Source organism: Heloderma suspectum, chromosome 1, assembly GCF_057233095.1.
Source record: "Heloderma suspectum isolate Gila_16-S chromosome 1, 16-S_ref, whole genome shotgun sequence".
In the NCBI taxonomy this organism is placed as follows: Eukaryota; Metazoa; Chordata; class Lepidosauria; order Squamata; family Helodermatidae; genus Heloderma; species Heloderma suspectum.
Genome location: NC_139458.1, coordinates 136015186 through 136037623, shown reverse-complemented (window position 1 = coordinate 136037623; position 22438 = coordinate 136015186). Strand labels below are relative to the sequence as shown.

Sequence of the window (22438 nt, the reverse complement as noted above, 5' to 3'; positions counted from 1 at the left end):
TATGCATAGGATTGCAACACTCATGGGGCAAATATTTCTGGCCTTACACCACCACCACCCCTCTCAATTCAAAGCAAAAAAAGGGTGAGAAAGAAGTGGTGCAGAGATGGCTATTGGGATACATAGTAGATACATTTCTCCTGGGGTTGAGATTGTATTTTTGACCTGATCCCTCATTAGTTCCCCAGGTGCAAACTATGCTCACTGAGTTCTCACTTCAGCCAACCCACCACTTTCACTGACTCTATAAAGCCCTGGTCTTCAACCAGCTCTGTTCTTATAGGTGGTGTGGCTGTTTGGTAGTGCTTATTCTGTAGTTGCTGCAGCCATGGGGCTGGGCTGCAGAGGCTTTGTGGGTTTAGGGTTCTTAGTGATTCTGGGGCTATGTCATGGGCAAGGTGACTTCTGGAGAGTTGGCTCCTTAGCCCTGCAGTATCAGTATAACTGCGGAGAGCATAGTATGCAGCTGCTTGTGTTTCCTAGCCCGGGCCGAGATGTCCGCTTTAAAGTTGTGGGTAAGAAGAATGTTTTTTCTTCAATAAGTTTGGGTGTTTCCTGAAACCAGGTTTGTTTCTTGCTCTTATTGGAACAAGAAGAATGCTGGGGCTCCAGGAGCTTGTAATATTGGAGCTCTTCCTAGAGTGGATGCTTAACAGCCTAGTTGCTGCCTCTATATGTTCCCTAACCATGGAGAGGGGAGCCAGTAACGCCTATATCCTCCCCTTTGACTTAAGAAGAGGTGTAAAGCTGGTTCAAGGTTCCTAAATACCCAGAGTAAGCTTTCTAACCAAAGAGAGCAGCTATAGGCTTTCTCTCTGTATTTCCCTCAAGTTTTTTTTTTTTTTGACAGAGGCAGCTATATCTAGAGCTGTTTTGCTTCAATGGAGGACTCAGCACTGCTTGGTCCCTCTTCCTCTTTATTAGCCTTCCCCCACATGATTCTCTCCAGACCTGTGGCATGGGATGCCACAGTGCTGGGAGTTGTAGTCCAGTACAACTCCCAATGCTGGGAGTTGTAGTCCAGATGTCCCCAACCTGTCTGCTCTTGGCCTTGCCAAGTCTCCTGTGGTAGGTTTTAGCAGTTTTAAGGCAGCTGCAGTTTTGCTGTAGTGTGGTTTTGGATCTCTATAACTAGAGTGAGATATTTAATAGGAGAGGAAGCTTTCAAAGCTGTGAAACTAGAGAGGACACAAGGAGAGTTGCAGCTTGTATGTATGTGGCTACTCAAAAGTTGTGTGGGAGTGGGGAGTTACCAATTCAAAACAAGCTTACTCCAGAAAACTGACTTCTTTAAAATGCTTATTGATAAATTCCTAACTAAGGCTGCAATGCTATGCATGCTTAATCTGCTTCCAGCAGGATCTACTTCCAAGTAAAATGTGCATACGCAGGATTAGGCTGTGTTGTCAGTCTTCCACTTGGCTGGCCTGTGGAGGAAGCTCAAATAACTGCAGCACTAATGAGATTACGTAGGTCAGCCTTTTCCAACCCAATGCCCTCCTAATGTCTTAGACTACAACTCCCATCATCCCTGGCCAACATAGCCTATGATCAGGGTTGATGGGAGATGTTATCAGCACATCTGGAGGGCACTGGGTTGGGGAAGGGTGATGCAGATGTAGTGACAATTGTTGGAGGTAAGGCTCTTGAAGCTGGTTCTAGATTTATCCATGGACTTCAAGGCTAGTGAATAGCTGCTGCTGCTTCCACCACATATAACAGCTATTCAGACACTAACCTCTAAGGTAAGGATCCCCAACCATTTTGGACCTGGGGGCACATTTGGGAACTTGAGGAACTGCTGTAGGCACTGCAACAAAATGGCTCCTATGGAGGATGTGACTAGTCACATAATGGCTGCCGTGGGGACCTGGCAAGTCAAGAGAGATGTGTGTCGGGGAGAAATAGTAAGGCTAGAGGTTGGGAGGGAGGGGAACATAGCAAGGCAAGGGGACAGAGAGGAGAGAGTGAGACTAGAGGATAGGAGCAGGAAAAACAGCAAGGTAAAGAGGTGTGTATGGAGAAATAGCAAGGCTGGGAGTGGCAAGAAACAGCACGATAAAGGGGTGAGTGGGAGAGAAAGAGCAAGGCCAGGGGCTAGGAAGAGAAAGACAGAAGAAGATGGACTGGGAATAGAGAGAAATAGCAGGCAAATGGGTTGAGTAGAGAGAAATAGCAAGGTTAGGGTGGATGGAAGAAGATTGGGTGGGGTCAGAAAGCAACTCTTTCCTTCTCTTCCTGTCCACTGATCAGCAGCAGGTTCAGGAACAGGAAGGAGAACCTGGCATCATAGTGTTTGCCAAGTTTTTTTAAAATTAAAAAAATGTTTTAAAGTGGCAGGGAGTGGAGAGCTTTGCAGACGCTGCGTTGGAGACCTCTGCTCTAAGGACCACAGACCTGAAGAGCCTTAGGAGCCTCTGCCAACGCTTCTTCCTGCAAGTGAGACTTGTTGAATAATTCTGCCCTTTGATGACTGATGCATTTAACTCTTATCAACAGATGAGTTTGGGACAGCGTTTGAGGTTTCAAATTGCTCCATCTGCCGTCACTGGATCACATCTAATGATGGGGCTGTTACTTTCTCTGTGGGCTACGATGGCTGCCATGTACTAAAGAAGGTGAGACTTGCCTCGTATTGATGGTGGTGGTGGAGGCTATCAATGGAATTCTGTGTTGCAGTTCTGAGTAATGCAATAGGATTTGTATGAACATTTGAATTGTGCCCTTCCTCCAAAAAGTTCAAGGCCAATATAAAGCTCTCTTCACACATTCATCACATAAAGAGGAATTGCTCATTCACATCCATGCATTGGCACAGATGTCTGCAAGAGAAAGCTTACATGTGGAAACTCTCCGCATTTAGTACCCTGATCATAAATACATGAGGGGGGCTACAGAGGATCCCACTTGCCCTGTTTATTCTTATAACAGCCCTGTGAGGGATGTTAGGCTGTAAGTGTCACTGGTCCAAGGTTAACCAGTGAGCACCAAGACTTGAGCAAGGATTTGAACTGCAGTCTCCCCATTGCACTATAATCACCATATACCAACCAAGTCCTGGGTATAGGATAGATAGTTGCCCTAACTGGTCTCTTGGAAAGTTTTGGGTATAAGATAGATGGTAGGCCTAACTGGTTTATTGGGTCTCTTCCAACCTGTTTTAACAGCTGTGCCAATACGATTGTGGGACACTTGAGGAGTGAGGTTGGGGAGTATGCGGAGTAGAGATATTGGAAAGGGTGGATCTTTTGGCATTAGAGAAGGGCAATATCCTAAAAAATAGGACCTTGGCTCACTAATATAGCGAAAGCTCTCTACCAGAGAAACAAGATCTGTTTTGCAAACTTCCAAGATGAGCTATAGCAGGATCCTTTCCATCTGGTACCTGGCAATCCAGTCCATTGTGTCAGTCAGTATTCTCCAGCCAAGCAAAAAACACCTAACATCACTACTAAAACCAGATACATAGGATCATGGTAGGGTTATGATAACACCTTCTTAGAGACACTGCAGGCTCCGGTGCTGTAAATTCCCAATCCCTGTTTCTGTCCTGAGCTGTATTTCTGATAGAAGCTTATGCTATGCTATAACATTCTGGTTCACTATCTTCACAGGATGGCAGAAATCATTTGAAAGTCCGTTTGGAGGAACTAACAAGTAACAGAAGAATTGCTGATGCCCGTGACGTCAACATGATTTGCCCCAAGCCACAAGAACATGTCCCTGCACCAGAGGACAACATGAATTATATGCCACAGCCTGGCCAAGTGCGCCCAGTGCCCCAGCCACGGCCTGACCTAGTGCACCCAGTGCTACAGCCTGGTCTAGTACATCCATTGCCTCAACCGCAGCCCGACTTAGTGCGCCCAGTGCCGCAGCCTGGTCTAGTGCGTCCACTCCATCAACCCCAGCCCGACCTAGTGCATCCAGTGCCCCAGCCACAGCCTGACTTAGTGCGCCCAGTGCCGCAGCCTGGTCCAGTGCATCCACTGCCTCGACCGCAGCCCCAGCCAGACCTAGTGCACCCAGTGCCACAGCCTGGTGTAGTGCGTCCATTGCCTCAGCCCGGCCAAATGCACCCAGTGCCCCAGCCACGGCCCGACCTAGTGCGCCCAGTGCCGAGGCCTGGTGTACTGCGTCCACTGCCTCAGCCCGACCTAGTGCACCCAGTGCCCCAGCCACGGACTGACCTAGTGCGCCCGGTGCCCCAGCCTGGTCTACTGCCCCAGCCACGGCCCGGCCTAGTGCATCCAGCGCCACAGCCCAACCTAGTGCACCCTGTGCCACAGCCTGGTCTAGTGCGTCCATTGCCTCAGCCGCAACCCGGTCAAGTGCGCCCAGTGCCCCAGCCACAGCCCGACCTAGTGCGCCCAGTGCCCCAGCCTGGTCTAGTGCATCCATTACCTCAGCCGCAGCCCCAGCCACGGCCCGACCTCGTGCGCCCGGTGCCCCAGCCACGGCCCGACCTCGTGCGCCCGGTGCCCCAGCCACGGCCCGACCTCGTGCGCCCGGTGCCCCAGCCACGGCCCGACCTCGTGCGCCCGGTGCCCCAGCCACGGCCCGACCTCGTGCGCCCGGTGCCCCAGCCACGGCCCGACCTCGTGCGCCCGGTGCCCCAGCCTGGTCTAGTGCATCCATTGCCTCAGCCCCAGCCACGGCCCGACCTCGTGCGCCCGGTGCCCCAGCCTGGTCTAGTGCATCCATTGCCTCAGCCGCAGCCACGGCCCGACCTCGTGCGCCCGGTGCCCCAGCCTGGTCTAGTGCAGCCACGGCCTGACCTCGTGCGCCCGGTGCCGCAGCCTGGTCTAGTGCATCCATTACCGCAGCCACGGCCCGACCTCGTGCGCCCAGTGCCCCAACCTGGTCTGGTGCAACCACGGCCCGACTTCGTGCACCCTTTGCCCCAGCCTGGTCTAGTGCATCCATTACCTCAGCCCCAGCCACAGCCCGACCTCGTGCGCCCGGTGCCCCAGCCTGGTCTAGTGCAACCACGGCCCGCCCTCGTGCACCCAGTGCCACAGCCTGGTCTAGTGCATCCATTACCTCAGCCGCAGCCACGGCCCGACCTCATGCGCCCGGTGCCGCAGCCTGGTCTAGTGCATCCATTACCTCAGCCACGGCCCGACCTCATGCGCCCGGTGCCACAGCCTGGTCTAGTGCATCCATTACCTCAGCCACGGCCCGACCTCGTGCGCCCAGTGCCGCAGCCTGGTCTAGTGCATCCATTACCTCAGCCCCAGCCACGGCCCGACTTCGTGCGCCCGGTGCCGCAGCCTGGTCTAGTGCATCCATTGCCTCAGCCCGGCCAAGTGCACCCAGTGCCCCAGCCACGGCCTGACCTAGTGCGCCTGGTGCCCCAGCCTGGTCTAGTGCGTCCATTGCCTCAGCCTGGCCAAGTGCCCCAGCCTGGTCTAGTGCAACCATTGCCTCAGCCCCAGCCGCGGCCTGACCTCGTGCGCCCAGTGCCCCAGCCCGGCCAAGTGCGCCCAGTGCCCCAGCCACGGCCTGACCTTGTGCGCCCAGTGCCCCAGCCTGGTCTAGTACATCCATTGCCTCAGCCCCATCCCGATCTATTGCACCCAGTGCCCCAGCCACGGCCTGACCTAGTGCGCCCAGTGCCGCAACCTGGTCTAGTGCGTCCATTGCCTCAGCCCCAGCCCGACCTAGTGCGCCCAGTACCACAGCCTGGTCTAGTGCGTCCGTTGCCTCAGCCCCGGCCTGGCCTAGTCCCCATGGTGCCTCAGCCCCAGCCTGGCCTAGTGCAACCAATGTACAGCATAGGTACGTGATCATTTTTTAATTCTCAATATGTATTGATGTCAATATCTCAAGTTTGCAAGAGGCAACTTCATTTACTTTGGTTTCTGTACTTTTGTATATGATTGAAGTGGTTGTTGCAGAAAGTATATAGGATGAAGTACAAGAGTGTGATGAGAAAGGTTTTATATAATGGGTGCTCTAAATAAAATGTGGCCATCTCTGATCTGCTTTATAGGTCCTAGTATTGAATGCAAATTCCTCCTGTTGTGTGTTCAACCCATCACATAATTATAATCATGTGAGGGGATGGGGAGGACTGCTTTTGCTTGCCCTGGACCTGCCCACACTACCCCCACGTTGCAGCTGAAGGCCTGGAGCAGGAAGTCTACTGTACGTGCATAGTGTTCCCACGCATATTAGAACGCTGCACAAATACAACAGCAGTCCATACAATTGTAATCATGTGGACCATAATACCTGCAGAAGGCTATACAGTAGTAACGTTGGGGACACTGTTTACACTTATAAGCCATCATATGGAAAGGGTATAGAATGGATTATAATGATGTTACATAAAAAATGTGGCCTTTTCTATCACTGAATTAGCCTTCTAAATGAGAACTTGTAGAATTCCTCTAGTGCAGTGGTGGTGAACATGTGGCCCTCCAGATGTTGCTGGACTGCAACGCCCATCAGCCCTAGCCAGCATCGCCAATGGTGAGGGATGATGGGAGTTGCACTCCAGCAAGATCTGGAAGGGCACACATTCCCCATCCCTGCTCTTCGTGGGCGTATTGCCCCGGCCGTGGGCTGCTAAGGTTTGGAGGCGCTGAGAGTGATAAGCCAGATCCAGGTTTGCTTACAAGGAGACTTTATTGAGTACTTACAGCACACAGGCGTACCCAATGGTTGGATCAGACAGCTTCTCTGAACCCAGAGCCAAGGGGTACAATGGGTTTTATACCATACATGTTAGCAGTGAGGCAGCATGACAGCAGCAAGCATTAATTAGCATTCATCTGCAACTTTCCTAGCATAGGCTAACAGCCCCATGTCAGAGGGGAAACAATCAGAACGTTCCCAGCACAGACACCTGTAAACAGAGCCTAAACAGAGCCTCACTTCTCAGGCGCTTCCTAGGCCCTGATACCTAAGAAGCAGGTACCAATGTCTGCCTTCAAAATGTGGATTTTCTTGTATTTGACAAAAGGGTCTGAATAGGGAGTGATCAATTTGGTTAAGCCAGGATGTTGCTAGTTTATGGGCATCTCTACACCAGCCTAAAATCCTGCATTTAAAATGGAGCTTTCTGCTGCCGTTTTAAATGGTACCTCATTAGCATGGAATGTGCTGAGATGGCGATATCAGCCTTTGACTCATCTCACAAGCTCAGAGGCCCACTAGCAAGGAAATTGCACTTAATTATTAACCAAAGCTAAGCATTATGGATCTCTAGGCCCCTCTAAAACTACAGGTGACTTTGTTACAGTTCTGGGGCCATTACAGTTGGGGGAAAAGATACTGTATGGGTATACTCTGCCAGCCTCCAGATAATGCTAAGTCTCTTCTCTTGCCCTCCCAGGTTCCTCTCTAACACTGGAGCAATGCCAGGTTTCATCTGGAAAGATTCCCTGTGCAGATGCAGAAGGACGAGCTGCCTGTTACCAGACTGGATGTTGTTACGATGAAAGGGACCAAATGATTCCATGTTACTATGGCAACACAGGTAAAGAGTAAAATACTTCAGCTCCTTAAAGCTTTCCATTGACTGCCCGGGTTTGTGCTGGTAAATGAGGCCAGCCTCCAGCCATTGCTGTGATTCATTGTGCCAAGAGATAAAACCTCTTGCTCATACGAAGCACATACAGCTTCATCACACGGGGCTTTTATCCTGTGATTGAGTTTGCTCCTTCACAGACTTTACATGATGCCGTGACCCTCCTGCACTAAATGCCCTTTGTTCCATTTTAAATAGATCGTAGATAATGGGCTATCAAATTACCCTGTTGTGTTCCGCTTCAGTTTCCTCCGTGAAAAGAGTTAAAGCAGCAAGAAGAGGAGCAAGATCAATGAAAGATGATGGAAGACTCAGATGGGGAGAAGGAGGGGGGGAAGGAAGCGTATGTAAAGGGAGTCAGTGGTGATCCTGCATTTAAAATGGAAGCAGAAAGCCCCATTTTAAATGCAGGATTTTAGGCTGGTGTAGGGATGCCCATAAACTAGCAACATCCTGGCTTAACCAAATTGATCACTCCCTATTCAGACCCTTTTGTCAAATACAAGAAAATCCACATATTGAAGGCAGGCATTGGTTAACTCATCTTGTTGTTCAGTCATTAAGTCATGTCCGACTCTTCGTGACCCCATGGACTATAGCACACCAGGCCTTCCTCTCCTCCGCTCTTTCCCGGAGTGTGCTCAGGTTCATATTTATTGCATCGGTGATGCTATCTAGCCATCTCATGTTCTGCCGTCCCCTTCTCCTTTTGCCTTCAATCTTTCCCAGCATCAGGGACTTTTCCAGTGAGTTCTCTCTTCGCATTAGGTGGCCAAAATATTTGAGCTTCAGCTTCAGTATCTGTCCTTCCAATGAGCACTCAGGGTTGATTTCCTTTAGGATTGACTGATTGGACCTCCTTGCAGTCCAGGGGACTCGTAAGAGTCTTCTCCAGCACCACAGTTCGAAAGCATTAATTCTTCGGCGCTCAGCCTTCCTTATAGTCCAGCTCTCACAGCCATACGTTACTACTGGGAAAACCATAGCTTTAATTATACGGACCTTTGTGGGCAAGGTGATGTCTCTGCTTCTTACTATGCTGTCTAGGTTTGCCTTAGCTTTCCTCCCAAGGAGCAAGCGTCTTTTAATTTCATGGCTACAGTCACCATCTGCAGTGATCTTGGAGCCCAAGAACATAAGATCTGTCACTGCTTCCATTTCTTCCCCTTCTATATGCCAGGAAGTGATGGGGCCAGATGCCGTGATCTTCGTTTTTTTAATGTTGAGTTTCAAACCAGCTTTTGCACTCTCCACTTCCACCCTCAACAAGAGGCTCTTGAGATCCTCTGCGCTTTCTGCCATTAGGGTGGTATCGTCTGTTTATCTGAGGTTGTTGATAATTCTCCCGGCAATCTTAATTCCGACCTGTGATTAATCCAGCCCGGCGTTTCTCATGATGTACTCTGCATATAAGTTAAATAAGCAGGGCGACAATATGCAGCCTTGTCGTACTCCTTTCCCAGTTTTGAACCAATCGGTTGTCTGGTTCTTACTGTTGCTTCTTGACCCTCATACAGGTTTCTCAGGAGACAGGTAAGGTGGTCTGGTACTCCCATCTCTTTCAGAATTTGCCACAGTTCGTTGTGATCCACACAATCAAAGGCTTTAGTGTAGTCAGTGAAGCAGAAATAGATGTTTTTCCGGAATTCTGTCAGGGACATTAAGGTCTTTCCTGTATAGTTCTTCTGTGTATTCTTTCCACCTCTTCTTAATCTCATCTGCTTCTGTTAGGTCCCTGCCTTCTTTGTCCTTTATCATGCTCGTCTTTGCACACAATGTTCCCTTGATATCTCCGATTTTCTTGAAAAGATCTCTAGTCTTTCCCATTCTATTGTTTTCCTCAATGTCTTTGCATTGTTCATTTAAGAAGGCCTTCTTGTCTCTCCTTGCTGTTCTCTGGAACTCTGCATTCAGTTGGGTATATCTTCCCCTTTCTCCCTTGCTTTTCGCTTCCCTTCTTTCCTCAGCTACTTTTAAAGCCTCATCAGACAGCCACTTTGCTTTCTTGCATTTCTTTTTCTTTGGGATGGATTTAGTCGCTGCCTCCTGAACAATGTTACGGACCTCCGTCCATAGTTCCTCAGGCACTCTGTTTATCAGGTCTAATCCCTTAAATCCATTCGTCACCTCCACTGTATATTCATAAGGAATATGATTTAGGTCATACCTGAATGGTTTAGTGATTTTCCCTACGTTCTTCAATTTAAGCCGAAATTTTGCAAGAAGCAGCTCATGATCTGAGCCACAGTCAGCTCTAGGTCTTGTTTTTACTGACTGTATAGAGCTTCTCCATCTTTGACTGCAAAGTACATAATCAATCTGATTTTGATATTGACCATCTGGTGATGTCCATGTGCAGAGTCGCCTCTTGTGCTGTTGGAAAAGAGTGTTTGCTATGATCAGCGTGTTCTCTTGGCAAAACTCTATTAGCCTTTGTCCTGCTTCATTTAGTACACCAAGACCATGCTTGCCTGTCATCCCGGTGATTTCTTGACTTCCTACTTTATCGTTCCAATCCCCTATGATGAAGAGGACATCTTTTTTTGGTGGTAGTTCTTGAAGGTGTTGTAGGTCTTCATAGAACCGATCAACCTCAGCTTCTGCGGCCTCAGTGGTTGGGGCATAGACTTGAATTACTGTGATGTTGAATGGTTTGCCTTGGATTCGTACTGAGATCATTCTATCGTTTTTGAGATTGTACCCCAGTACTGCTTTTCCCACCCTTTTGTTGACTATGAGTGCTACTCCATTTCTTCTAAGGGATTCTTGCCCACAGTAGTAGGTATGATGTTCACCTGAATTAAATTCGCCCATGCTTGTCCATTTTAGTTCGCTGATTCCCAAGATGTCGATGTTCAATCTTGCCATCTCATGTTTGACCACCTCCAGCTTACCTTGATTCATTGACCTTACATTCCAGGTTCCTAAACAATATTGTTCTTTACAGCATTGGATTTTCTTTTCACCATCAGACACATCCACAGCTGAGTGTCCTTTTGGCTTTGGCCCAGCTGCTTCACTCTTTCTGGCTCTACTTGGAAATACCCTCTGCTCTGGCTCATCTTCCAGCGTCATATCTCTTAGCCTTGTGATACGTTCCGTGGGGTTTTCTTGGCAAGAATACTGGAGTGGGTTGCTATTTCCTTCTCCAGTGGACCACATTTTGTCAGAACTCTCCACCATGACCTGTCCGTCTTGGGTGGCCCTGCATGGCATAGCTTATGGCTTCACTGAGTTACGCAAGCCCCTTCGCCACAACAAGGCAGTGATCCTTGAAGGGGACTAACTCATCTACCAGATCACATTAAGAGGAGACAAGAGCAAAGTTCAGATTTTTCCAGATTGCTTGGGTTTTGAACAAACATTGCTTTTGGCTCTCAGCTGCCAATGTTTCAGGTGCTTGGCATCTGATAGTAGAACTAGTACCACTGATTGCTTCCCCCAGTAACATCGCTTCAGAGGCCCCACAGATAAACTCCATACCACTCTGGCTCAGTATGCCTGGCACAACAAGCCATTTTGGGACATCATTGTTCTGATCACTGGTTGTCCTAGCCCAGCAGGATCTCTCTCTCTCTCTCTCTCTCATGATATATATCACAATACAAAATGGTAACTATAAAATGAACCCTGCATTGCTGTACCACAACCTATAGTAGCTGCTTCAAGAACTTTATTAAGAAGTGGGGTAGAAATGGCACCTGCCATGCTACATGGTAGTACTTCACTTTCTCACTTCATTCTCTTCAGAGTACTAAATTGGCCATGTTTAAGATGCTGCTTTAAATGTAGCCTCACAGTCACAACTATAATTTCTTGGAGCAGTGGGGCTGGCTTAAAAGCTCTTGCTTCATTAAATATATGTGTATCATTTCGCCCTTGGGAGAGCTCTGCAAAAGTTCAAGTTTTGAGTATGATCAGTTTCAACTAGAGAAAAACTAGCTGTGGAGGGTAGCATGGAAGGCTTGTACAAACTTGTCAGGAAGCTAGACAAGAACATTATTGTCTCCAATAAAAACAGAACAGCATCAGGATGCTTCTGACACCACCCAAATAAAACAAAGTCCAGTACCACCTAGTGACTAAATTATATAAAATGACACTATAGACATGGCCTGAATCTTCTGGTATGACTTTAACAGTCTTCAAAAATGAACCATGTGCTGTCAATTGGCAAAACACTGCATGTTAACTTTCAAAAGGTTAAACGTGTGCAATTGCATGCTAGCAATAAAATACTGTCAAATGAGATACTGTAGGCTTTCAAACTGTAGCTTCTTCAGAAGCTTATCCATGGTTCCTTAGTGAGAGAATAAAGGCAGGTGTTTTCATGTGCTATGAAGAGGTCCTACAGTCACCCTGGATGCACTCTAGAACATGGGCTCCCTGGCAGGCATGTTTATGTGTGTAAAGTGATCCTCAAAGTTTGAAAATACTGAAAACCACTAATGAAATTCCATGCCAATTACCTGGAGAATATTTGACGTAACAATTCACAGTGGAGAACTTGGTATGTCTGCAATGAAAGCTGAAAACTTTGGCTCATACTTCAGGTGAAGAACTTGCTGCAACAGCTCTTTAGACCATGAGTCCCTCTCTACACCAGGAAATGATAACTTGTTCCTTGACTGACTGACTATGTTGATTCACACAGATGAACCCTGTCCTGCATGAATTTCCTAACAGGAGTTGTGTGACTTCATAGCTAGGGGCAGAATAGAAAACTGCCCCATGAGGACTTTTGGCAGCAGTCTTCCTCTCCTGATTTGATAAGATTGGGAATGGGGGGTAGGGGGATAGAGAGAACTCTCACGAAAGAAACTGAGTTCCTACTACCTTCTCTCTGCACAAAACCTGGAACAAAGGGTTCCTGCATCCAGCTATGGAAGATAACACCCTTCAGCTTGTAATCTTGTGTTCTGCTTGTGCCTTGCAGCCACTGTTCAGTGCCTTCGAGATGGTCACTTCATCCTGGTTGTCTCCAGGGATATGTTAGACTACCCCATCATCCTGGACAGCGTCAGGCTCCCCTATGCCCAAGCAAGATGTGACCCTGTCAGGAAAACGGAGTCTTTCCTGGTCTTCCGCTTCCCCCTCACACAGTGTGGAACAACTGTCCAGGTCAGAATGCAGCCTAGGAAGGCGTTTGTTCACCTTGACCTTAAAGAGCTTTGAGATGGCCAGTAGACCAGATAAAAATACAAGTGTGGTGTTTTCCTAGGTGACTGGTGGTAGACTGATATATGAAAACCAGCTGGTTTCGGGCATTGACATCTTAAGTGGGCCAGATGGCTCTATCACACGAGACAGCACCTTCATGTAAGTTGTGCTCCCCTGTGCATTGGTGAGATGGATGGTGGTTGCCCTCTAGTTGCAGGAAGAGACCTGCTGGTCCTTAATTAAGGCAGTCCTGTTGCTGTACCCCTAAGCCAAATGTTGCCAGTCTTCCCTACTGGATTAGATTTTGCTATCACAAGGCCGCTGGCTGAGGCTGATGGGAGTCCAACAACATCTGGAGAGCCATAGGTTCCCAACTCCTGCCATATAGGAACACTGCTATGGGCTGCAGACTGCTTTTGAGGGGCATAAATATCATCATATATGTCCTCAGGCTGTGAAACTGGCTTTGAAAAGGAGACCTGTGGAGGAAGAGTAACCTGCTTCTAAGTGTGGTTTGAATAAACATTTGGTGCTGCTCTCAGACTGCCATAATTGACCATGTTCAGTTTGCTGTGGAAAGTGTCATAACAGGGCTATGCTAAGTTACTGAAGTCTTGGATCTTTAAAAAGGGATGCCTGACAGGCTGTCCAGAAAAGCATGAGGATTTTCTTGAGGACACCCCAGTCTTGCAAATAAGGCTAATGGGTATAGCAAGCCTCTGCATCATCTCCTATCTTCCCGATGCAGCCTCCATGCTCGCTGCATCTACAATGCCACTGACTTCCTGCCAGTTCAGGTTGAAGTCTTCTCACCTCCCAGCCCGGCTCCAGTTCTCCAGGTGGGACCTCTCCGGCTTGAGCTGCGAATTGCTACAGGTGGGTGTGCTCCTTTCTTCTGATGCAGCCCCTTGCTCTGAAGAGCTAGACAGCTGATCCTTCAGCTTTGCCTCTTCTCCATAGACTCCAGTTACAGATCCTACTACTCGGATACAGATTACCCCGTGATAAGGGTACTGCGGGAGGCTGTGCACGTGGAGGTCCGCATCCTGCAGAGAATGGACCCTTCCCTAGTTCTTGTTCTGCATGAATGCTGGGCTACCCCGAGCGCTAATCCCCTTGAGCAGCTGCAATGGCCAATCCTGGCAGCCGGGTGAGTAAGTTGAAGGGAAGCTGCTAGTCCACTTTGGGTGGTTGGTTGGCATTCCCTGCTTGAATGGCAGTGCCTCTTGTTCCCAGGTGCCCATTTGAAGGAGATAACTACAGAACCCAGCTGATGCCCATGGGGCCTGCCACACCTGAGCTGCCCTTTCCAAACCATTACCAGCGCTTCATCATCTCCACCTTCACATTTGTGGATTCTGCCCCTCAGATGGTGCTTGATGGATTGGTAAGAATGTAGACAAAATTTGTTACTGTAGTTGAGATAGAGCAATAAAATTCCCTTCTATGGGGAGAGGAAGAAATTCATCCTATGTATTACTAAATAGGATATGAGAAACCTAATAGCCATTCTCTAGGAAAAGCATTAATTGACTTTGTCTTTATACCTGTCCTGACCACATACAGTGTCAAGATGTTGGTATGAAGACAGTTTCTTCCCACAGAAGTTATCTGGCCTGGGTTTTGATGATGGGAGTCCTAGGGAGGGAAGGTCATCTCCAACTGTATTGGTCTCTTTTGCAAATCTCTTTAGTAGAAGTTGCTATAGTGAAAACCTTATATCCAATAGATGGCTCTTGGATACAGAGCACATGTAGAGTTACCAAGATGTTATTATACTAAGCATTATATAAGTATTACTAATAAATATTGCTAAGTATTGCAAATAAATAATTTTAAATATGGGTCCCCAACCTTTTTGGACATTTGGAATTTTGAGACTGTTATGGGTGCTCTCATAAAATGACTGTCATGGGGGGTGGCTTGCGTATTCACAAAATGGCAGCCATGGTGGGCATGGCAAGTCAGAAAACACCAGTTTCCAATAAGGCAGAGTCTAAAAGAAGAGTAATTTTCCCCCAAACACAAAACCCCTCCCTTCACAAACAGAAACTGAGGTTCAGACAAGTAACTTGGACAAAGTACCCATTCCACAGAAAGCAGACTGGTGATGCGCAGAGAAAATCATGCACAAAATACCCACACACACTACAAATACACACACACACCCCTCCAGGCAAAACACAACCCGCCCGCCCCCCAAAAACACACACCACACCAAAAAAGACAATGGCTGACACACACACAGCACAGGCAAAACGCCTCCTTGCTCCCCCCTTCTACACTCCATCCCCAGATGCTCCATACCACCCAGCTTACTTTTTTCTGAGTAGCTACACATGCTTCAAAACAAGGTGCTGGGCTGTAGCCCTCTACCATTTTAATCTTCTAAGAATGTGGGCCCCAGAGACATTCTTGGAAATAAAGATGGAGGCTGATGCTTTGCTTTGGAGCACGCCAGCCCCCCAGGTAGGTTTTTTTTGTTAAGTTTTTAAAAAATAATAATTAAAAAAAAAACTCTGGGGGGAAAAAATCAGAGAGCCAAAAAACCTGGTGTGTGCTCAGGGAGATGTCCACAAGCAGCATCTTGGGGACCCCAGTTTCTAGTGGACCACCTAGTAGTGTCTGCTACTTGCTGGAATAAGTTTTTTTTTTTTTTAAAGGCAGTAATGAGTACGCACTTGGAATTACGCCTTAGCTGAAGTCATCCTATATGCTGTCAATTGAAACCGGTGGGCTTTAGGATTCTAGACAAAGTGGATTTTGCAAGACTAAGGCTAGGGTAATCCTGTACTAGCAGGCTCACCGAATGCAAGGCGATGTCTTTTCCAGGTGTACCTCTTCTGCAGTGTTTCTGTCTGCCACCCTTCACAGCTAGACCCCTGCAGGGTCACATGTCAAAGGCCAGTGGCTGCAAGTAAGTTGGAATGACTTCACTGCCATATTCTTGAGGGGCTTTTCTGAATCCATGTAGGCTGCCACTAGTACTTCCTTCACATCCAAATGGCTCTTTACTGCCCATGGCTAGTAAGGATAACTAGAACACTTGGTACTAATAACTTGAAATTGCATGTGAAATGCATGGCACTGAGCTAAGGAATTACATCTAGGGACCCAACATGAGTGAGGACTAAATATGCTCTCCCCTTGGTAAGAGTGGCTCTCAAAAACTTTTTCCCCCAGCAACATAGTGCATTTTCTGTAAACCTGAAGTACTAGGCTACTGGCTCATAGGGTCATGTCCTTTGTAGAGTAGACCCATTGAAATGAATGAGAATTATGACTAACTTAAGCCTCATTCATTTCGATGCATCTACTCTACATTGGACTAACATTGGATACTACCCATACTTCCAGCCACAACCTACTTCTAGAGAAGGACTCTCCAAAGCAGTATTCCACAACTAAGTGCCGTGATTGCTTGTCTTCCCTGTCTGAGCAGAATGTCAGCAGAATAGAAAGCAGAGAGTAGGAATAAATGGTACATTTTCTCAGTGGAGGGATGCAAACTGGAGTCCCACTGGGATCTGTATTGGGACCCATGCTTTTCAACTTATTCATAAATGATCTGAAACCAGAAGCGAGCAGTGAAGTGGCCAAGTTTGCTGATAACACCAAATTATTTAGGGTGGTTAAAACAAAGGGACTGTGAAGAGCTCCAAAAGCATCTCTCCAAACTGGGAGAACGGGCATCTAAATGGCAAATGCAGATCAGTGTAAACAAGTGTGAAGTGACGCATGTTGGGGCAAAAAATCTCAACTTCAAGTATAGTCTGATGGGATCTGAGCTAGCAGTGACTGACCAGGAAAGAGATCTTGGGGTTCTGGTGGACAGATCAGTGAAAATGTTGACCCAATGTGAAAAAGGCAAATTCTACGTTAGGCATAATTAGGAAAGGAATTGAAAATAAAACTGCCAATGTCATACTACCCTTATACAAATCTATGGTGTGACCACACTTGGGATACTGTGTACAGTTCTAGTCACCGCACTTAAAAAAGGATATTGTAGAGCTGGAAAAAGTGCAGAAAGGAGAAACCAAAATGGCCAAGGAGCTGCAGCAACTCCCCTATGAGAGAAGGTTACATCAGCTGCAATTGTTTAGCTTAGAAAAAAGGCAAGTAAGGGGAGACATGAGAGAAGTGTACAAAATTATGCATGGGGTGGAGAAAGTGGGTAGGGAGACATTTTTCTCCCTCTCTCATAATTGTGGCAAGTTCTTGGTGGTATGGGGATACCAAGTCATCTTGTCTGCCTCCTGAGGAATCTGTATAACGACCAAGTAGCAATGGTAAGAACACACCACGGAACAACGGACTGGTTTAAGATTGGGAAAGGAGTACGGCAGGATTGTATACTCTCACCCTACCTATTCAACCTGTACACAGAACACATCATGCGACGTGCTGGGCTTGATGAAGCCAAGGCTGGAGTTAAAATCGCTGGAAGAAACATTAACAATCTCCGATATGCAGATGATACCACTTTGATGGCTGAAAGCGAGGAGGAACTGAGGAACCTCATGATGAAGGTGAAAGAAGAAAGTGCAAAAGCTGAGTTGCAGTTAAACCTCAAAAAAACCAAGATTATGGCAACCAGCTTGATTGAGAACTGGCAAACAGAGGGAGAAAACGTGGAGGCAGTGACAGACTTTGTCTTTCTAGGCGCAAAGATTACTGCAGACGCTGACTGCAGCCAGGAAATCAGAAGACATTTACTTCTGGGGAGGACAGCAGTGACAAATCTTGAGAAAATAGTGAAGAGCAAAGACATCACACTGACAGCAAAGGTCCACATAGTTAAAGCAATGGTATTCCCCGTAGTAACCCATGGCTGTGAGAACTAACCATAAGGAAGGCTGAGCGAAGGAAGATCGATGCTTTTGAACTGTGGTGCTGGAGGAAAATTCTGAGAGTGCCTTGGACTGCAAGAAGATCCAACCAGTCCATACTCCAGGAAATAAAGCCAGACTGCTCACTTGAGGGAATGATATTAAAGGCAAAACTGAAGTACTTTGGCCACATAATGAGAAGACAGGATACCCGGGCCTGGAGAAGATGCTGATGCTAGGGAAAGTGGAAGGCAAAAGGAAGAGGGGCCGACCAAGGGCAAGATGAATGGATGATATTCTGGAGGTGACGGCCTCGACCTTGGGGGAGCTGGGGGTGGCGACAGCCGACAGGAAGCTCTGGCGTGGGCTGGTCCATGAAGTCACGAAGAGTCGGAAGCGACTGAACAAATCAACAACAACAACAAGGGTCATCCCATGTAGCTGATTGGTGGGAGATTCAGGACAGATAAAAGAAAGTACTTCACATAATGCATAGTTAAATTATGGAATTGACTTCTACCAGATGTAACACTGGGCACCAGTTTGGATGGTTTTAAAAGGGGATTGGACAAATTCATAGAGGAGAAGGCTGTCAATGGCTACTAGTCCTGATGGCTATATGCTACCTCCAATACCAGAGACAGTATGCCTATATACACCAGTTGCTGGGGAACATGGGCAGGAGGGTGCTGTTGCACTCATGTCCTGCTTGTGGGCTTCCCGAGGGCAACTGGTTGGCTATTGTGTGAACAGAATGCTGGACTAGATGGACCCTTGGTCTGATCGAGCAAGGCTCTTCTTATGTTCCCACCTGGCCATGCTAACCTGCTAAAATTAGGGATGCTAGGGTTCATCTCCCTGTTCTGTCTAAGCCCTAATAAATCCTGATATGTAGGGATCTAAGTAAGGTTCTCTGGTGGTACACAGAACTTGGGATGCAAGACATTTCATTTCACAGTGTTATGTTTCTAAGACACTGGCCATGAAAATAGGTTTCTATGGCTGCGCTCTGGTTGCAGGCTTCCAATTCTAACCGTGATAAAATTCTTCCTTCTCTTCCCCCCTCTGCTCCTCCACAACACAAGATGGCTTACTAGAGACTTTAACCCACTTCCTCTTGCCAATTTGTCTCTTAGGAAGCCGTCGGTTTTTGGAGATGAACAATAGGACAGAATCCTTAGACCTAGTAAGCACTTACGGAGCTGTGATCTTTCAAGAGAGCAGCCAGTCTCATGAGAAACAAATCAAATGGGAGAAAGGTATGTGGTTGTTGCAATAATGGAGGACCAATTTGTGACTAGGAATAAAAATGCAATGCCTGTTACACTTTGAAAGAGGGGTGCAAAACGTCTTTCAGCCTGAGGGTCAAATTCCATTTTGGGGAAGCACTCGGGGCCATATTTCAATGGTTGGCAGGGCTGAAGGCAAAAGGGGCTGGGGCCAAAGGCAAAAGAGCACAGCCAAAAATACAGCCTATTGTATCTTAAAGCTCTTGTTGCTTAAGAGAGGCAGTTCAGCCTTTTAGAATGGGGAAACAACTGCACAAAAGCCAGGAAACCACCAAACAATAGGTGGTTGGAGGGAAGGGGTGGAGCTAGGGGAAGGGGACATGGCCTTCTGTGGACCCCTGGAGGGCCAGATTGGGACCCCCAAAGAGCTGAATTTGTTCCCAGGCCTGAGATTCTGCACCCCTGATCTACATAGTATACTACCTTTGGTAAACACTCAAAGCACTAATCTCGATCGCGACAGCCCTTGGTAAGACGCCAGCCTGATATGGGTGGTGTCTGAGCCAGGAAACTTGGAACTGGGGTGGTGGTGGTGGTGGTGGTCATGAACTGGCAATTACTGCCCTCTAATGATATTGCAAAATGGGCCAGCAAGGTGAGCTACCTCAGCCCTGCCCACTACAGGGAAACTTACTGCACTGTTATCCCATATGGGAATCCAGAGACTTCCTGACTCACAGCATGCTACTCATTCTTTCTACTCATCGTACAACTGTGGTGCAGCTGATCATATTGTCTTAGAGCTTGAGCCTCTATCCAGAATGTGAGCCTTTATCCAGAGAATACTTCCCCTTCGAAATGTTTCTGAAAACAAATGGCAGGAGAACATGTTCATATCAAGTGTAGATCTCATCATGTAGGCCCATTTCATGCAAAGACTACTACAGCCTTGGTCCCAATAAAGTACCCATAATATACCAAGGGAAACACCTACCAAAATCCTCGGCCAGGGAAATCATGGATGGGAAGAGATTGTTACTACGTGAGGTACAGCTGCAGCTCTCTTAACCTATCCTCTTTCATCCACAGGCATCTCCTCCAATGGAGACATGACACTGATGTTCTTGGTAGTGCTGCCGTTGGTGGGTATTATCCTGTTTGTTGCTGTGCTAGTGGTCTGGAAGAAAAAAAGCAGAATGTCCAAGCTCTAATACTGGTGGGAAAATACATAAATAAATCTATAAACACAACCGTTTCCAGTAAGTTTCTTGCCATGGTATACCATTTGTTTCATTGACTAGACAGCAAATTCACTCTAAGCCAGCTCTTCCAAAGATGTTACACATCTCCACGTTGCCCACAATTACAAATGCAAAGGGACCATCTCTGGTAACAAAATCGATGCTTTGCACCTTGTTCTACATCGCATGGATCCTCTGTTGAAAACTACCCTCTTGAATGTCTGTCAGTAGACATAGAAAAGCTGCAGCTTGTGTTGTTGTTTTAATTTAAAATATTTCTTGTGTTATGCTATGGATTCTAGCACGGTAGATACTCCAAACATAGCACTTATTTCCAGGGCCTCCACTCTGCTGCAAGAGGGGGAATGGAGCTAAATCAGTGCGAGAACATCCACTAGAACACACATAGTCCCCAGAAGATGTTCTAGATGGCTTTTCTGTTGTCAAATTGGCTTGTGGACAAGTCCAAATAAGGATGGAATGATGCATTGCCTTCAAAGATGCAGGTTTGAGCTAGTGTGAATGCAGGAGCCTCTGGGGGTGATGTAGGGGGAAACTGCCAGGTGGGCTAAGCACCCCTTCCTTTCTTGTGCCTGCTAACTCTGTTCAAATATGACTGCCCAGCTCTTGCTTTAATGTTACAAGGCTATACTAATGGGTCTTGTCAAACCTAGGGATGTACGAAAATCACTTACCTGTTAGCGGATTATGCTGATGGGGGGGGGAGGCGCTCCGTCCCTCCCCCTGGAATCCTGGACAGGGGGAGAGGCGCTCCGTCCCTCCCCTCGGAATCCTGGCCGGGGGGGGGCGCTCCGTCCCTCCCCCCGGAATCCTGGACGGGGGGGGGAGGTGCTCTGTTCCTTCCCCCAGAATCCTGGATGGGGGGGGAGGTGCTCTGTTCCTCCCCCCGGAATCCTCCTTGGCCAGCTGTGCTCCACGGCAGCTCCACGGAGCAGCCGGCCAGGCCAGAGCTGTCCGCAGCCAGATTTCCGGCCACAGAGGGCTCTGGTTAAAAAAACAAACAAACCCACATACGCAAATGGCGGGGGCTACAGCCCCCGCCATTTGCGTTCCTTCTTTTTGACTTCTTAATCTACATAAATATTTACGTAGACTAAGACCGCGAAAATAAGGGGAATGCAAATAGTGTAGCGGACGCTATTTGCGTTCCCCTTATTTTTGCCGTCTTAGTCTACGTAATTATTTACGTAGACTAAGACGACCCAAAATAAGGACCGCAAATGGCGGCAGCCATAGCTGCCGCCATTTGCGTACGTGTTTGTTGTTGTTTTTTTTACCTAGTCGTTTTAGGCTACGTAAGTTTTTATGTAGCCTAAAACATCTGGGTTAAAAAAAAAAAAACGTACTCAAATGGCAGCGGCCATAGCCACTGCCATTTGCATACGCCTTTTTTTTTCCTTTTTTTTTTTTTACCCAGACGTTTTAGGCTATGTAAAAAGTTACGTAGCCCATCACATGGGTGTAAAAAAAAAAAAAAAACCCTGCAAATGGCGGCGGCCGGTCGGAAGATCAGCCACCGAAGCCGCCGCTGCCCGGAAGATCCACCCCAGGTAAGTCTCGTCCCAGGGGGATCCGCAGGGGGGTGGGGGGGCAGGCTGTTCCGCCACAGATTTCGGGGGGCCAAATGCACTGGCATTCGGCCTCCCCGAGATCCGTGGCGGAGTTCTCTGCCATCCCTAGAGTTCAGCCCTCAACTGCCTCCCACAAGTTAGGAGTGTAACTGCAGGAAGTATGATAATTGCTTTTCAAGAACTGATCCTGAATCCAGAGCTTCCTCTTAAGTTCCCACTCCTTTTGTTTAAAGTAGGGATGTACAAGAATTTCATTTCAGTTCACAAATAATCCAAACAAGTCCCATTTGCAACCCCAAACATGAACCAAAGTGCATTAAAAAAAACTGTTTGCGCATTCCCAAACCTGTGACCATATTTGAAAAATGCATATTTTTTGAAAACGCACACTTTGAAATGCATTTTTTTTCAAAAAATATGAAGTTTCACCCTTTAGTCAATGGAGAAGTTTAAAAAATGTGCACAAAAATGTGTACTTTTCCCAGTTGAAATGTGCACTTTTCTGGTTCAAATAAAAAAAAAACAGATCACAAACAAACTGGAGAAAGCCAAACCAAGATTCAAAGTGAAGTTCGAAGAATTTCAATGAGCTCGAACATCTCTGGTTCCCTAGTTTAAAACTTAATATTGGAGAATCCCAGATGGTTAAACCTAAACTAATCAAGGTTTGATATTGCAGTACTAAGGGCTGCGTGTGTGTGTGTACACGTGTGTACACACACACTGTCAAGGTGGTTGACAATAGTAAAAATACAGAGAAAATAGAATCTGACTAAAACAGAATGGAAAAGCAAATCCATTACAGGCCCAATTAAAAACACAATAAAGAAAATCACCCAATTAGATT

General features: G+C 47.3%; 1 protein-coding gene across 1 annotated transcript; it reads left to right on the top strand.

The window, feature by feature from the left end:
• Positions 1-294: 294 nt before the first annotated feature.
• On the top strand, positions 295-20018 carry ZP1 (zona pellucida glycoprotein 1). The gene is made up of 12 exons (XM_084828756.1): positions 295-515; positions 2500-2618; positions 3615-5781; positions 7343-7486; positions 12474-12658; positions 12759-12856; positions 13446-13573; positions 13658-13847; positions 13934-14084; positions 15530-15614; positions 18666-18788; positions 19848-20018. Exons 1-12 carry the CDS (start codon positions 329-331, stop codon positions 19967-19969), a joined length of 3699 nt encoding a protein of 1232 aa, XP_084684882.1. The 5' UTR covers positions 295-328; the 3' UTR covers positions 19970-20018.
• Positions 20019-22438: the final 2420 nt, after the last annotated feature.

Coding starts and splice junctions, on each gene's coding strand:
- ZP1 (XM_084828756.1), top strand. CDS start 329: ATGGGGCTGGGCTGCAGAGGCTTTGTGGGTTTAGGGTTCTTAGTGATT. Junction 7,487..12,473: donor ATGTTACTATGGCAACACAG/GTAAAGAGTAAA, acceptor TGTGCCTTGCAG/CCACTGTTCAGTGCCTTCGA. Junction 13,574..13,657: donor TGAGCTGCGAATTGCTACAG/GTGGGTGTGCTC, acceptor TCTTCTCCATAG/ACTCCAGTTACAGATCCTAC.